The 14,284-nt window shown below is 50.3% G+C and overlaps 2 protein-coding genes across 3 annotated transcripts in view; both read left to right on the top strand.

Moving 5' to 3' along the window:
* LOC105472381 (acyl-CoA synthetase family member 2) overlaps positions 1–1,856 on the top strand; it is a 48,739-nt gene extending 46,883 nt beyond the window's left edge. The window contains exons 13-16 of the mRNA XM_011725561.3: positions 866–1,007; positions 1,095–1,205; positions 1,399–1,467; positions 1,702–1,856. Of these exons, the coding sequence (XP_011723863.1) occupies positions 866–1,007; positions 1,095–1,205; positions 1,399–1,467; positions 1,702–1,752 (373 nt within the window). The 3' untranslated portion in view covers positions 1,753–1,856. The remainder of the gene's footprint in view (positions 1–865; positions 1,008–1,094; positions 1,206–1,398; positions 1,468–1,701) is intronic.
* A 3,763-nt stretch (positions 1,857–5,619) lies between these two features.
* Positions 5,620–12,714, top strand: LOC105472383 (radical S-adenosyl methionine domain containing 1). 2 transcript variants are annotated; one of them, XM_011725562.3, is made up of 10 exons: positions 5,624–5,790; positions 6,396–6,529; positions 6,647–6,851; positions 8,863–9,228; positions 9,429–9,492; positions 10,090–10,237; positions 10,453–10,507; positions 11,189–11,292; positions 11,490–11,639; positions 11,919–12,714. In XM_011725562.3, exons 1-9 carry the CDS (start codon positions 5,656–5,658, stop codon positions 11,605–11,607), a joined length of 1,329 nt encoding a protein of 442 aa, XP_011723864.2. In that variant the 5' UTR covers positions 5,624–5,655; the 3' UTR covers positions 11,608–11,639; positions 11,919–12,714. The 2 variants fall into 2 exon arrangements, with proteins under 2 accessions (XP_070939069.1, XP_011723864.2); XM_071082968.1 differs by lacking the exon at positions 11,919–12,714 and having other exon boundaries at positions 5,620–5,790; positions 11,189–11,389; positions 11,490–11,615.
* The last annotated feature ends 1,570 nt before the right edge of the window (positions 12,715–14,284 follow it).

Below are 14,284 nucleotides of genomic sequence, written 5' to 3'. Positions count from 1 at the left end.
TCACTCATACTCATTTGTTAGCTCAGCAAATTCTTATTAGAATTCCTTATGTGCTAGCACTGTTCTCACCGCTGGAGGTCCAGAGGAAAGTAAGATGAGAAGGATCCTTTTTTTGGAGGAAGACAGATGATGCCTGACATCGATAAATAACACCAAGAAAATAGGCTAGGCGCAGTGGCTCACACCTGTAATCCCAGCACTTTGGGAGGCTGAGGCGGGTGGATCACATCAGGTCAGAAATTCGAGACTAGCCTGGCCAACACAGCGAAACCCCACCTATACTAAAAATACAAAAATTAGCCAGGCATGGTGGCGCGTGCCTGTAGTCCCAGCTACTCAGGAGGCTGATGCAGGAGAATCGCTTTAACCTGGGAGGTGGAGGTTGCAGTGAACTGAGAACGTGCCACTGCACTCCAGCCTGCACGACAGAGCAAGACTCCATCTCAAAAACAAACAAACAAACAAAAAACACCAAGAAAATAAAATAGGGTTATAGGAGAAAGAGTGGCTGTGGTGGGGAGGGGAGCTTCCCTTAGATTGAGTGGACAGAGAAGATGTCAGGAGACATTTGAGTTGAGACCCGGAAAGAAGCCAGCTGTGAAAAGCATATGTATAGATATGTTGAGAGAGAGAAAGAGAAAGAGAAAGAGAGAGAATATGTTATAGGTATTGGTTTGTATTTGTCTGCCTCCCTTCCCCTTACTAGACTATTAATTCCAGAGACTGTGTCTTGTTCCTGCTATGTCTCCCAGAGTCTAGAGCAGTGGAAGACACACAGTAGGTGGTCAATGAATGTTTCATGAGTGAGCAAGCAAGTGAGTGAACAAGGCAGAGGTGACAGGTCGCCCCTGGGCTTTCCTTACAGAGATATCGCCACAATGAACGAACAGGGCTTCTGCAAGATCGTGGGCCGCTCTAAGGATATGATCATCCGGGGTGGTGAGAACATCTACCCCGCAGAGCTCGAGGACTTCTTTCACACGCACCCGAAGGTGCAGGAAGTGCAGGTGAGGCACCCGGCTCAGGTGAGCCCCCAGAAACAGGAAACACACATGAACCAGGTGATGTCTGATACTTTTCCCTGGCCCTGGAAGGTCGTGGGAGTGAAGGACGATCGGATGGGGGAAGAGATTTGTGCCTGCATTCGGCTGAAGGACGGGGAGGAGACCACGGCGGAGGAGATGAAAGCTTTCTGCAAAGGGAAGGTGGGAGCCTCCGCCCAACCAAGCTGATGCTGCTCGGTTCTTTGTTCGCCCACTCCTCTGCCAACCAGCCTGGGGTGGGGGCTGCTCTGCCCTCGACGAAGCTGACTCCCGGCCAAGCCAGCCCCGGTCCCCTTCCCATACCCCTGTGAGCTTGCCCAGCCTCACGCCTTACCTCCCTCCCTCTGGTCTGCAGATCTCTCACTTCAAGATTCCGAGGTACATCGTGTTCGTCACAAACTACCCCCTCACCACTTCAGGAAAGGTGTGTAAGGTGAAGGAGACTGGGGAGGGCAGCCTGGGCTCTGGGGTCCCATGGGGCCCCACCTCTGTTTGCTTCAGCAATGGGTGTGGAGAGGCTGGCAGCAGGGTGACCAAGTCACCTAATCCTGGTTTGCCTGGGGACTTTCCCTGTTTTGGCACTAAAAGCCTGAGAAACCCCTTATTCTTGGGCATACCAAGACAGTTGGTCACCCTAACTCCTTTTTCTTTCCTCTAGATCCAGAAATTCAAACTTCGAGAGCAGATGGAACGACATCTAAATCTGTGAATAAAGAGGGAGGAAGGGTCTGCCCAGGCCCTCCTCCTGTCCATCCTCCGTACTCCCCTTGTCTGTCCTTGTGATTTGGCATAAAGAGCTTCTGTTTTCTTTGGCCTCTTGCTGGTGGGCTCTCTTGGCAGCTCCTATGGGATGGAGAAGGGAAGACACTGAGGGAAACTAGCACTTTCAGACCTCCTATTCCTTGTCATTGAGAGTGCAGAGCACCTTGATGTGGATTATCTACTTAATTTAACCCTCACCCTTGGTATCCCTTTGAGATACCAACCCATTTTTGTTGTTGTTTTTTGAGACGGAGTCACCCAGGCAGGAGTGTAGTGGTGCAATCTCAGCTCACGCAACCTCTGCCTCCCAGATTCAAGTGATTCTCCTGCCTCACCCTCCCACGTAGCTCGGATTACAGGTACCCACCACTACCCCCACTAATTTTTGTATTTTTAGTAGAGGCGAGGTTTCACCATGTTGGCCAGGCTGGTCCTCAAACTCCTGACCTCAAGCAATCTGCCTGCCTCAGCCTCCCAAAGTGCTGGGATTACAGGCATGAGCCACTGTGCCTGGCCCCAATTTTTTATTTTTAATATACTCTAATTTAATTCTTTTTCACATTGTTGCCAGATTAGTCTAGCAAGAAGTATTCTTTTATATATATATAACGGCTTGATTGAGATATAATTCACATACTATCCAGTTCACTCACCCCTCCCCCGTTTTTTAGAGACAGGATCTCATTCTGTCACCCGTGCTGGAGTGCAGTGACATGATCATAGCTCACTGCAGCCTCAAACTCCTTGGTTCAAGCAGTCCTCCCACCTCAGCCTCCTGAGTAGCTGGGACTATAGGAATGTGCCACCATGTCTAACTAATTTTTAAACATCTTTTTGTAGAGACAGGATCTTGTTATTTTGCCCAGGCTGGTCTAGAACTCCTGGGCTCAAGCAATCCTCCTACCTCAGTCTCTCAAAGTGCTGGGACAATCCACCATTTAAAGTATAGAATTCAGTGGTCTTTAGTATATTCACAAATGTGTATAACTATCACCACAGTCAATTTTAAACATTGTCATCACCTAAGAAAGAAACCCCATACTCTTTAACTATTATCTCCCATCCCCAGCCCCCTTCCTCACCAACCAGCCTCATTTTTATTTTTTATTTGTTTTGATTGGTGAACCTGGGGTATCCCTAGTAGGCAGGGCCAGATAAAGCAGGTTGTACCTTGACCTAAGAAATAAAAACAGCTGAGTTCCAAAAGGCACATAGGTTCCCAGCTCACAGGAATGGCAACTTGCCTCCTGCCTGTCCCCTTACCTCCCAGCATGCCTGCCCCCTTACCTCCCAGCGTGCCTGCCCCCTTACCTCCCAGCGTGCCTGCCCCCTTACCTCCCAGCGTGCCTGCCCCCTTACCTCCCAGCATGCCTGCCCAAAGCAGCAGCAGCCTCCTCTTAACTTTTTCAGAAATGAACATAGGTTTAAGGTACTTTCAGTACCAGTCTCTAGGCTAGGTATTTTCACATTATTTTGTCTCCAAATCTTCCCAACAATCCTATCAAGTAGCCATTGGTCCCACTTCACAAATGACCCAACAGAAACTCAGGGAGGTTCAGTATCTTGCTCAAGGTCGCACCGCTGGATCAGAACCCAGCTGTCTGTTAAGCAGGTTCACTGCACACTGGTTACCAACTTGTCAAAGTCCAGTGAGGTGAACACCCACAAGTTACATAACGCTGAGTCCAGTGAGGTAAACACAAGGGACATGCAGTGTGTTTATTACCTATAGGTAGGCAGTAAGGGACAACAGAAGGCTGGGATTTATTTGGAGCTGGACCCCTAAGGCTCAGGAAAACTGCTGAGGCAGATGGGGGATGGACTGTCATCTGCGCATGCCCGACTTTTTTTTTGTTGGTTTGTTTGTTTGTTTTGAGATGGAGTCTCGCTCTTTTACCGAGGCTGGAGTGCAGTGGTGTGAACACCGGGATTCAAGCAATTTTCCTGCCTCAGCCTCCCTAATAGCTGGGATTACAGGCGTGCACTACCATGTCCAGCTATTTTTTTATTTTATTTTTTTTTTAGTAGAGACAAGAGTTTCGCCATGTTGGCCAGGCTAGTCTTGAACTTCTGACCTCAGGTGATCCACCCGCCTCGGCCTCCCAAAGTGTTGCAATAACAGGTGTGTGCCAACACGCCCAGCCAGCCAGACTTGTACTGAAGTGAGGGACCCCAGAAACCAGCCTGCCCTGTTTTTTGTTTGTTTGTTTGATACAGAGTCTCACTCTGTCTCCCAGGCTGGAGTGCAGTGGCACGATCTGGGCTCACTGCAACTTCAGCCTCCCAGGTTCAAGCAATTCTCTGGCCTCAGCCTCCCGGGTAGCTGGGACTACAGGTGCACACCACCACGCCCGGCTAGTTTTTTGTATTTTTAGTAGACATGGGGTTTCACTGTGTTAGCCAGGGTGGTCTCAATCTCCTGACATTGTGATCTGCCCTCATTGGACTCCCAAAGTGCTGGTATTACAGGAGTGAGCCACCTCGCCCGGCTTCCGCCCTGGGTTTTATACCCTGAGGCCATGTGACATGTTGGGCTGAAGTGCTGAAGGACATCCTTTTTCTAGGGGGACTGGAACAGGGCATGGCTGTGCTGGCCAGACCTTCCTTCCCTCAGGATGTTGCATTCTCCGCACACTCTACAGTTTTATTTATTTATTTATTGAGACAGAGTCTTGCTTCGTCACCCAGGCTGGAGTGCAGTGGCATTGTCTCAGCTCACTGCAACCTCTGCCTCCCAGGTTCGAGGGATTCTCCCTGCTCAGCCTCCTGTGTAGCTGGGATTACAGGTGGCCACCACCACGCCTGGATGATTTTTGTATTTTTGGTAGAGACGGGGTTTCAGCATGTTGGGTAGGCTGGTCTTGAACTTGTGATCTCAAGTGATCTGCCCGCCTCGGCCTCCCAAAGTGCTGAGATTACAGGCATCTACAGTTATTCTCGAGAACTACAAGCAAGAAAGGAGGGGAGAACCAGGTCAGTTCAAGGCCACTGGGAGAACTGTCCTGCACCGCCTGCCTCTGAAGCCCATGATGTTTCTGCTTTGTGGGACAGTTCTTCAGGTGCCTGCTTCCCCAGGCGTTCCCCTGTGCTGTCTCTCCTGCACATACCGTCTGACTGTCCTCCCAGCACGTACACCTCCAGATGCTTGGGTTGACCTGACCCAAAACAGTCTACTCTCCCGGCCAAGCCAATTGCCCCTGGGATTTTCTGCTCCTCCAAGATCCAGCGCATAGCCCTGGTGGTGGCTCATGCCAGTACAATCCTTGGTTACTCCGGATACTGAGGCAGCAGGATCGCTTGAGGCCAAGGAGTTCAAGACCTCCCCTCTCCCAAATATTTTTTAATGAAATTAAAAGAAAGATCCAGCCCAAGTGCCTCTTCTCCCCTACTGACTCCCACACTCTTATAACAGATGACCTCACAGCACTGGGCGCACGGCTCTGGTGTCCAGCAGGCAAGGAATTAATTAAGCCTTGCCTGTCCTGGCCGGTTGGCTTACCTGTCAGAAGGCAACCTGGCTTTGCGCACCTAGATGTCCCCAGCGCCCAGTTCTGAGCCAGGCACGTCAAATGTCAAGGAATTGACTGAACTAAGAGCTCCTGGATGGGTCCGGGAACTCGTCCGGGCACACGGTGCCAAAAGGCAGGCAGTCCGCTCGGCGGACTGGGGAAAGAACCGACAGGCGGCCGCGGTGAGCGCCCGGGCGCCGACAGGTGGCGCCGCAGCCCCGGGCCCGGGCCCTCTCGGCGCGCGGTCACGCAGCCCCTCTTCCTTCCGCCGGCTCCGGACTCACAGTGAGCCCTGCGCGCGTCTCTTACTCGGGTCTGTGCCCCGCGCCACGCTGGGCGCCATGGCGCTCCCCGGAGCCCGGGCCCGCGGCTGGGCGGCAGCAGCCAGAGCGGCCCAGAGGCGCCGCCGCGTGGAGGGCGCAGGAGGGTCTCCGAGTCCTGAGCCTGCGGGCCGGCGCGCGGCGCTTTACGTACACGTGAGTAAGGGCGGGGGCGGAGCCCGCAGTGTGTGGCCGCATTGGTGGCCGTGACCGTGGCGGTCCAAAACCCAGGTGGCGGCTTGTCACTCTATGAACCCGCCTGCCGTGTTTCCGTGCCCCCGTACGAGGTCTGGGATGGGACCCGGTGCCTTGGCAGGGAAATGACTTGGTACAGAAACCTGAAGTCTCTGCTTCTCACCAGCTCGGTGACTGACCAAATGGTTCAGATTTCACAACAGTTTTCCTCTTAGCAAGACAAATTTTTTTAAGAGCCGTGTTCTGATTCGGTAGCTGGGAAAATGGCCCGTAGGAAAATTGTATGCAAATTCTTTGATCCCAGAAAGAGCTTGGATTGAGTTCCTTCCTGACGTCTGCTGGTTGGAAGAGGCAGCGTAACAAAGGAGTGAGCCTCAGTTTTCTCACATTGAAGTGGATATAATAACCCCAGTGCGACTGCCTTGGGGAGTTGTGTGGCCTAGATGTCCTAGCTACTGTGGAAGGACCTCGGGATGGGGGTGGGGATGGGGTTGGGGATGTGTGCGACTAAACCCTGGAAGTGGCCAGGGCAGCTCTCACCGTGCACCTGCACCCACTGCCCCCAGTGGCCTTACTGCGAGAAGCGCTGCAGTTACTGTAACTTCAACAAGTACATCCCTCGCGGCGTAGAGGAGGCTGCCATGCAGAAGTGTCTGGTGACCGAAGCGCAGACGCTGCTGCGGCTCAGCGGGGTGCAACGGTGGGTAGTGGGGGCTGTAGGCAGCGTTTTGGGAATTATTTGAAGGAGTAGTGGGGGATAGGTGCAGGCATCCCCGAGGGCTCCCCCAGGTCTCATTTCTCCATCCTCTTTCCCCAGGGTGGAGTCTGTGTTCTTTGGTGGGGGGACTCCCAGTCTAGCCAGTCCCCACACGGTGGCTGCTGTCCTGGAGGCTGTGGCACAGACAGCCCACCTGCCTGCAGACTCGGAAGTCACATTGGAGGCTAATCCCACTTCAACTCCAGGCTCCAGACTGGCAGAGTTTGGGGCAGCAGGGGTCAACAGGTTGTCCATAGGCCTCCAGGTAACCCATGGCACCCGGCCCATCCCAGTGCACCCTGCCCTTCAGTGCTATCTCCTCTTTGGTCACATTCATTCATTGGACAGACATTGATTGAGCACATTCTGGGTGCCAGGGACACAATAGGGCCTAGTGTGACACTTTTGTAACTCCTTAATTGTCTGCTGCTGTCATAGAGCACAAACTTCATGAGAAAGGATCAGGTGTGGCTTTTCTATTTCAAGCACCCACCATAGTGCCTGGCACATTGTAGGTGGTCAAAAAGGATTTGCTACGTGACTGGAGACATGGGGGATGCAGACATGTAGCCAGATTATTGCAGCATGGTAAATGCCACCTGTAAAGGGAGTCTCTATAAAAGGCTTCCGGAGTACAACCTGAAGGGAGGTCACTCTGATGAAATTACTGAAACTTTTCTGGAGGAGATGATGTTTGAATGAAGAGGAGTTCACCAGGTGAGGGAGTGTGGGGGAAACGACACAGGACATGGAAGAGCCTGGCATGTTTTGGGGGAGCTGCGAGTCATTCCTTGTGACTGGAGAGGCTGGAGACAAGGCTGCAAGGTAAAGTCCAAAACCTTTGATGTCTACTAAGGAGTCTGGGTTTTGTCCTAGTAATGATAGGTAGCCATTGAAGGTTTTTAAGTAGGGAGAAACCTTAGTCCTCTCAGGTTGAGCTCTGATATTTCCATAGGACTTCTGGGTTGTGGGCTTTGTTCTGATGGGATATACCGAGAGAAACACATCACTTCTAAGATATTCTTACCCCAAAGTGCATATCTTGAATCTAATTGTGAGGAAACATCAGGAAACCCTGAATTAAGAGACTTTTACAAAATTATTGTGGTAAAAACAGACAGCATGAGATCTACCCTCTTAACAGATTTTTAAATGTACAGCACTGTTAACTATAAGCAATGTTATACAGCCAATCTCTAGAAATTATTCATTTTAAATAATTCATTTAAATAATAATTATAATAATCATACATAATGTATTTAAATTCATTAAATTATGCATTTTAAACAACTGGCCTGTATTCTTCAAAAATGTCAATGTCATGAGAGACAAAGGCTGAGAATCTAAAGGAGACAAAAGAGACAGCTGAATACAATGTGTGGCCCCTGACTGGGGAGGAAGGAGGAAATTACTACAGTAGATGTTATTGGGACCATTAGCCAAATTTGAATATGACAGTGTATTATGTAATGGTGTTGTGTCAATGTTGCATTCCCTGAACTCTGTAATTGGATTGCGGTTATGTAAGAGAGTGTCCTTGTTCTTTAGGAAATACACACCTAAGTATTTAGAGGTTAGGGAGTATAATATCTATAACTGCTATTCAATATAGTGGCCACTAGCCACAGACTACTGAGCATTTGAAATGTGGTAAGTTAAGTTTAATTCGCTTAAATTTAAATAACCACATGTGGCTACTACCTTTCATATTGGACAATACAGATACTGAACATTTCCACCATTGCAGAAAGTTCTTTTGGACAGTGCTGGTTTATAACTTAACTATGATTCAGCATAATCACATGTATGTATGTTTAGAAAGAAATCTGGACAAATGGTGAATCTAGATGAAGGTTTTTTTTTGTGTGTGTGATGTCCTTTCAACTTTTCTATAGGCTAGAATTATTTAAAAATGAAAAGTAAAGTAAATAAAGACTGTTAATTTTGGAGTCGGAGGGTCCTAAATTCCAGGTCAAACTTTGCATCTACATGGCCTTGGGCAAGTTGCTTAACACCTCTGAACCACAGTTTTCTCATCTGTAAAGTAGAACTAATATTGGAGGGTTACAAAGGAGGTTACAAAGATTAAATTAGACACTACATAAAGGTGCTTCGCACACAGCAACCCTTCTGTGAAGGGCAGCTCTTGGTGCCAGCCTTCCAGCTCCTGCCTTCCAGCTGCCTGCCACATGCTGTGTTCTCCCTGTTTCTGTGTCTACAATGGGGTGGAGCGTTCTTTTCTCTCTCTGAGCTTACACCCACCCTCTTTTCCCAGTCCCTAGATAACACTGAGCTCCGGCTGCTGGGACGGACGCACTCGGCCTGCGATGCTCTGCGGACGCTGGCAGAGGCCCGGCGCCTCTTTCCCGGGCGCGTGTCTGTGGACCTCATGCTGGGGCTGCCGGCCCAGCAGGTGGGGCCGTGGCTTGGGCAGCTACAGGAACTGCTGCACCACTGTGACGACCACCTCTCCCTCTACCAGCTGTCCCTGGAGCGGGGCACCGCACTCTTCGCCCAGGTGCAGCAGGGTGTCCTTCCAGCCCCTGACCCGGAGCTCGCAGCTGAGATGTACCAGAGGGGCCGGGCTGTCCTTCGGGAGGCTGGCTTCCGCCAGTATGAGGTGTCCAACTTTGCCCGGAATGTAAGTTCTGGGGCTGGTGGCTGGAGGTGGAGGATGAGCAGACTGCAGTGTGACCGGGGCATTGTGACCTTCTAAAGAGAAGGATCCTGACTGGGTGCTCTCAGGCCTGAGATGGTGGGACATTCTAACCTGGGGCCCCTTACCTAAGCAGAAACTAGACCCACCCTCTTCACTCTGCACTATTTCCTCCCTCCCCGCAGGGGGCGCTCAGTACCCACAATTGGACTTACTGGCAGTGTGGTCAGTACCTTGGCATTGGGCCTGGTGAGTCCTGTGAACTACAGAAAGAATGACTCAGGAGAGGAGTGTCGTGGCTGTGTGATCTTGGGCCACATTAACCTCTCCAAGCCTCTATTTTCTCATATGTAAAATGTGGCAAAAAAATAATACCTCCCTATAGAACTGTTGAGCATGAATTATAAGGGGCTTAATGTCGCACCTTGCACTGCGGTTCTCAGCCTTTAGTGTGTGTGAGAATCTCTTGGAGGGCTTGTTAAAACCCAGGCTGCTGGGCCCCACCTCCAGAATTTCCAACTGGACAGGGCTGGAGGAGAGCCTAAGAATTTATATGTCTTGGCATTTTGGGATAGATGATTTAAAAAGAAAAAAGAGAAAAGGGCCTGGTGTCTCGTGCCTCTAATCCGAGCTACTTGGGAAGCTGAGGTGGGAAGATCACTTGACCCCAGGGGTCCAAGACCAGCCTGGGCAGCATAGTGAGATACCATCTCAAAAAAAAAAAATAAAAAGAATTTACATTTCCAGTGTGTTAGAGGCAGTTGCTCTAGGGAGCACATGATTTAAATCTGGTAGGCACATAGTATTAACAGCCATTAATGTGGGGATGCTTGTTGATGTTGTCAGGGGCCCATGGGCGATTTATGCCCCAGGGGGCTGGAAGCCACACCCGGGAGGCTCGCATCCAGACACTGGAGCCTGACAACTGGATGAAGGAGGTGATGATGTTCGGCCATGGCACCAGGAAGCGTGTCCCCCTGGGCAGGCTGGAGCTGTGAGCATCCAAGGGCACAGGGCTCTCCCCCAGGGTCCCCACACCCCAGGACCACCTCTATTTGTACATCTTTTATTTCCTGCCTTGCCCTGGCCCCTGCCCTGCCACATACTGTATGGTCCCTGTTAACCTCTAAATGCATCCCAGTGAGGAATTTGGAGAATGGGAGGCCCACAGGCCTCCTCTCTAAGACTCCTTGATGATTTTTCTTTGAGGCTGGAGGAAGTTTTGGCCCTGGGTTTACGCACTGATGTGGGGATCACTCACCAGGTAAGGAGTTGGGATTCTTGCACACAACTCCCTCCTAAGTCTTGCAGAATCAGTGCCCCCTCCCTTCCACCCCCCGACACACATACACCTCCAATTTCTGTGAGATTGGCAGCTAGAAGTGGGGCCCGGGTCCAGCTGAGGCCTGATGAGCAGAAGCAGTGAGCAGTGGCGCATAGCTAAGAACCTGAGACCAGGGCTGCAGAGACCCAAGTTCCAGCCCACATTTTACTGCAACCTTGGACACAAATCCTTTCACCTCTCTCAGCCTCAATTTTCTGAGCTCTTTGAAGCAATAGATAGATAAAAGGTTTCCACTTGTTTTTAAGGAGCACTGAAACCTCTCATAGGAAGCACAGTAGATAATGATCAAGCAAACCCAGAGCTTCTCTGGATAAAGTCAGAGCCATAAAGCCCTGGCTGGAGCTGGCTGAGAGGGGAGGGAAGAGAGGAGGAATAGAGGAAGGCCTGGCCTGGCTGGAAGCTGGGTTCCAGCCTCAGTAGAATAGGAGTGAAGGTGCCCTCCTCCCTGCTGGCCCATTGGCCTGGTTCTGGTTTCATGCATGTCAGCTGCTGAGATCTCCATGCTGGGCTGGACCCTCCCCTACCTCTCTCCACACCCCAACTACGTGGCCCAGAGTAGCCAGGCCAGCTCCCCCACCTCTGACCCTCTGGCTTCCCCAGCACTGGCAGCAGTTTGAGCCCCAGCTGACCCTGTGTGATGTGTTTGGAGCGAACAAGGAGGTGCAGGAGCTGCTGGAGCAGGGCCTACTGCAGCTGGATCACAGGTGTGTTGGGGGGTGCCAGGCAGAGGGGGCTGAGGCATCTCAGGGAGCCCTGACTACAGCTCTCCACAGACCCAGGAGAAGTGAGAAGGACTGACTGGTAAGGAGGGGCCTGCGGGTGCTGGGGGCTTGGCCCTGCTGGGGGATGGCTTGAAATTGGTAAGATGAAGTAGTCACCTTCAGGCCTCTTGGTTTTCCAGGGGTCTTCGCTGTTCCTGGGAGGGTCTGGCTGTGCTGGACTCTCTCTTGCTGACCCTCCTGCCTCAGCTCCAAGAGGCCTGGCAGCAGAGAACCCCCTCCCCTGTGCCAGGAGGATGACCAAATGTTCCTGTGTTCCAGGGTAACTCCAGGTGGGTTTTGAGAGCTGGGTCGGTACTTCAGACATCTCTTCTCCATTGTCAGGTGCCGTCTCTGCTCTATGTGGTCATTGCCCCCTGGCATCCCCAGGGGAATGGCAGCAGTGAGGTAGATGGGAGGATATTTCTGGTCGGGAACTGGCATCCCATTCAGCATCTCAGGACTCACAGGCCAGCATGTGTTCCATGGCTAGGAATTGCTTACCACCCACATCAGCTTCTGTTTACCTTTTTGGCATTAAATAATGACAGTGTTTGGAAATCTTTCTACAGGAAATTACCTCCCCAAGAGAAGCCTTCCTTACTTTGGAGTAAGGTCCTACGACAGCTGGATGAGTCAGGAAAACCATGTCCCCTCTAGGTATTATTAATATAAGCAGGAAGGGATCTACTATAGGAATGAAGTATTTATAAAACCACTGAAAGGGATAGAGAAGTGAAAATTGGAGAAAGCCAGTAGCAACTGTCAGAAATCAGCAACGTGCAGGAGGCACAGAAAACTCCTGCTGATGGTCTTAGCTTCCAGCTGCACAAAAGCAGATGATGTACAGGAAAATGCTCAGAAGATGCTCCAAAACTCATGCCTACTGTCTGCTACTGCTGGAAAAGGAATCATGGTTTCTAGAAGTGCCTCTCATTAGTGGACTTTAAAGCAAATCCTGGCTGGCAGGAAATTCTGAGGAATATAGTTCTTAGGCTTCCAGCCTCTACTATGCAGGAGAGAACACAGAAGGACTGATGTATGTTGGTGGATCCATGGATGTGTCCAGCACAGTGGCCTGCTGGACTCTGAGAACTGGAAAAGATCAGAGCAAGCCTTGCCTCTTATCTTCGGGAAACCAGAATAAGTTTGGGGTGGTAGGAGCCACACAGACTCTCCTGAGTCCCCTAACCCACTTCCTTCCCCCTGTGCCTTTCCTTTGAGAGTGAAGGTGGGTGGAGTTGCCCAGAGAAAGGGGAGAGAATTCGGGAAAGACCCAAAGTGTTTGTAATTCTCCTTTGTCCTTTTACCTACAGAAATGGTCACATGGTTCTATTCAATAGCCTAATAAACACATCTGGAGCCTGCCTTGACTGTGGTCCTCTCCTTTGTCTGAGCTCTTTCCTAGAGTGTGGAATACTGATTTCGGGACTAGAAGCTTACCCTAGGGCTGAGATTCCTTTCCCCACTCACTACATTTTATTTTGAAGGATTTCAGACCTACAGAAAAGATGAAAGAATAGTTCAATGGAGGCTATATATCCTTTGTCTATTATGTATCCGTAAAGTCTGGAAATAGGCAAATATTCATAATGCCATCAAGAACATCTTCAATCTATTGAAAAATATGGTAGGCCAGACGGGGTGGCTCATGCCTATAATCGCAGCACTTTGGGAGGCCAAGACGGGGAGAATCACTTGAGCCCAAGAGTTTGAGACCAGCCTAGGCAACATAGCAAGACTGTCTCCAAAAAATAAAATGTTTCCAGACTTCGTGGTCACCCTATAGATTCATCAATTGTTAATTTTTGGCCACACTTACTTCATCTTTAGATAAATATGTGTGTATAATTTTTTTTTTCTGAATAATTTAAAAGTTGTAGACATCAGGCCAGGCACAGTGACTCACGCCTGTAATCCCAGCACTTTGTGAGGCCGAGGCAGGTGGATCATAAGAGGTCAAGAGTTCAAGACCTGCCTAGCCAACATGGCAAAACCCCTTGTCTACCCCCCCGTCCCCAAAAAATACAAAAATTAGCCGGGCATGGTGGCACGCACCTGTAGTCCCAGCTACTTGAGAGGCTGAGGCAGGAGAATCGCTTGAACCTGGGAGGCGGAGGTTGCAGTGAGCTGAGATTGTGCCACTGCATTCCAGCCTGTGACAGTGAGACTCCGTCTTAAAATAAATAAATAAATTCATTAACTACATACAATCATAGACAATTTTAGCCTTTCTCCATTAAAAAAGAGCTTTTCAGTTTTTAAAGGGCGATACTTTTTTTTTTTTTTTTTTTTGAGACAGGGCCTCACTCGCTGAAGCTGGAATGCCATGACCACAGCTCACTGTAGTTGTGACCTTTCAGGTTCAAGCGATCCTCCCACCTCAGCCTCCCAAGTAGCTGAGACTACAGGTGTGCACCACTATGCCTGGCCAATTGTTAAGTTTTTGTAGAGATAGGGTCTCCCTGTGTTTCCCAGGCTGGTCTCAAACTCCTGAGCTCAAGTGATCCTCCCACCTTGGCCTCCCAAAGTGCTGGGATACAGATGTGAGTCATTGTGCCTGGTGAAGGGGTGATACTCTTAACCTGGAAGTTGTATCTTATATGTGTGAGACAGAGGGAGTGGGGAGGGGCATTTTCCTGGGAAGAGGCTCCATAAGTTTCATACCTTATGTCATAGGGTACCATGATGCCAGAAGTAATCCAGTACCACTGCCAAATGAGGCATGCTAAGCTCAGCCTCTAGCTGAGTGACTAAGAATGAGGCCTCCCCACCTCTCAGGTAAGCACGTGCGCTTCCCATGTGCCCAGTGGGTGTGAATATCAGTCCTTCCTTGACCCTGTGGTAACTTGGTAAGTGTTACTACCTCTCCTTTATTCATGAAATATTAAGCAAGCACAAATGGTGTGCCAGGGACTGCACTGGCCATGCAGGGGGG

This window comes from Macaca nemestrina, chromosome 17 (genome assembly GCF_043159975.1).
Source record: "Macaca nemestrina isolate mMacNem1 chromosome 17, mMacNem.hap1, whole genome shotgun sequence".
NCBI classification, from domain to species: domain Eukaryota; kingdom Metazoa; phylum Chordata; class Mammalia; order Primates; family Cercopithecidae; genus Macaca; species Macaca nemestrina.
The sequence above is the reverse complement of the archived record's forward strand: the minus strand, read 5'-3'. Positions and strand labels throughout refer to the sequence as shown.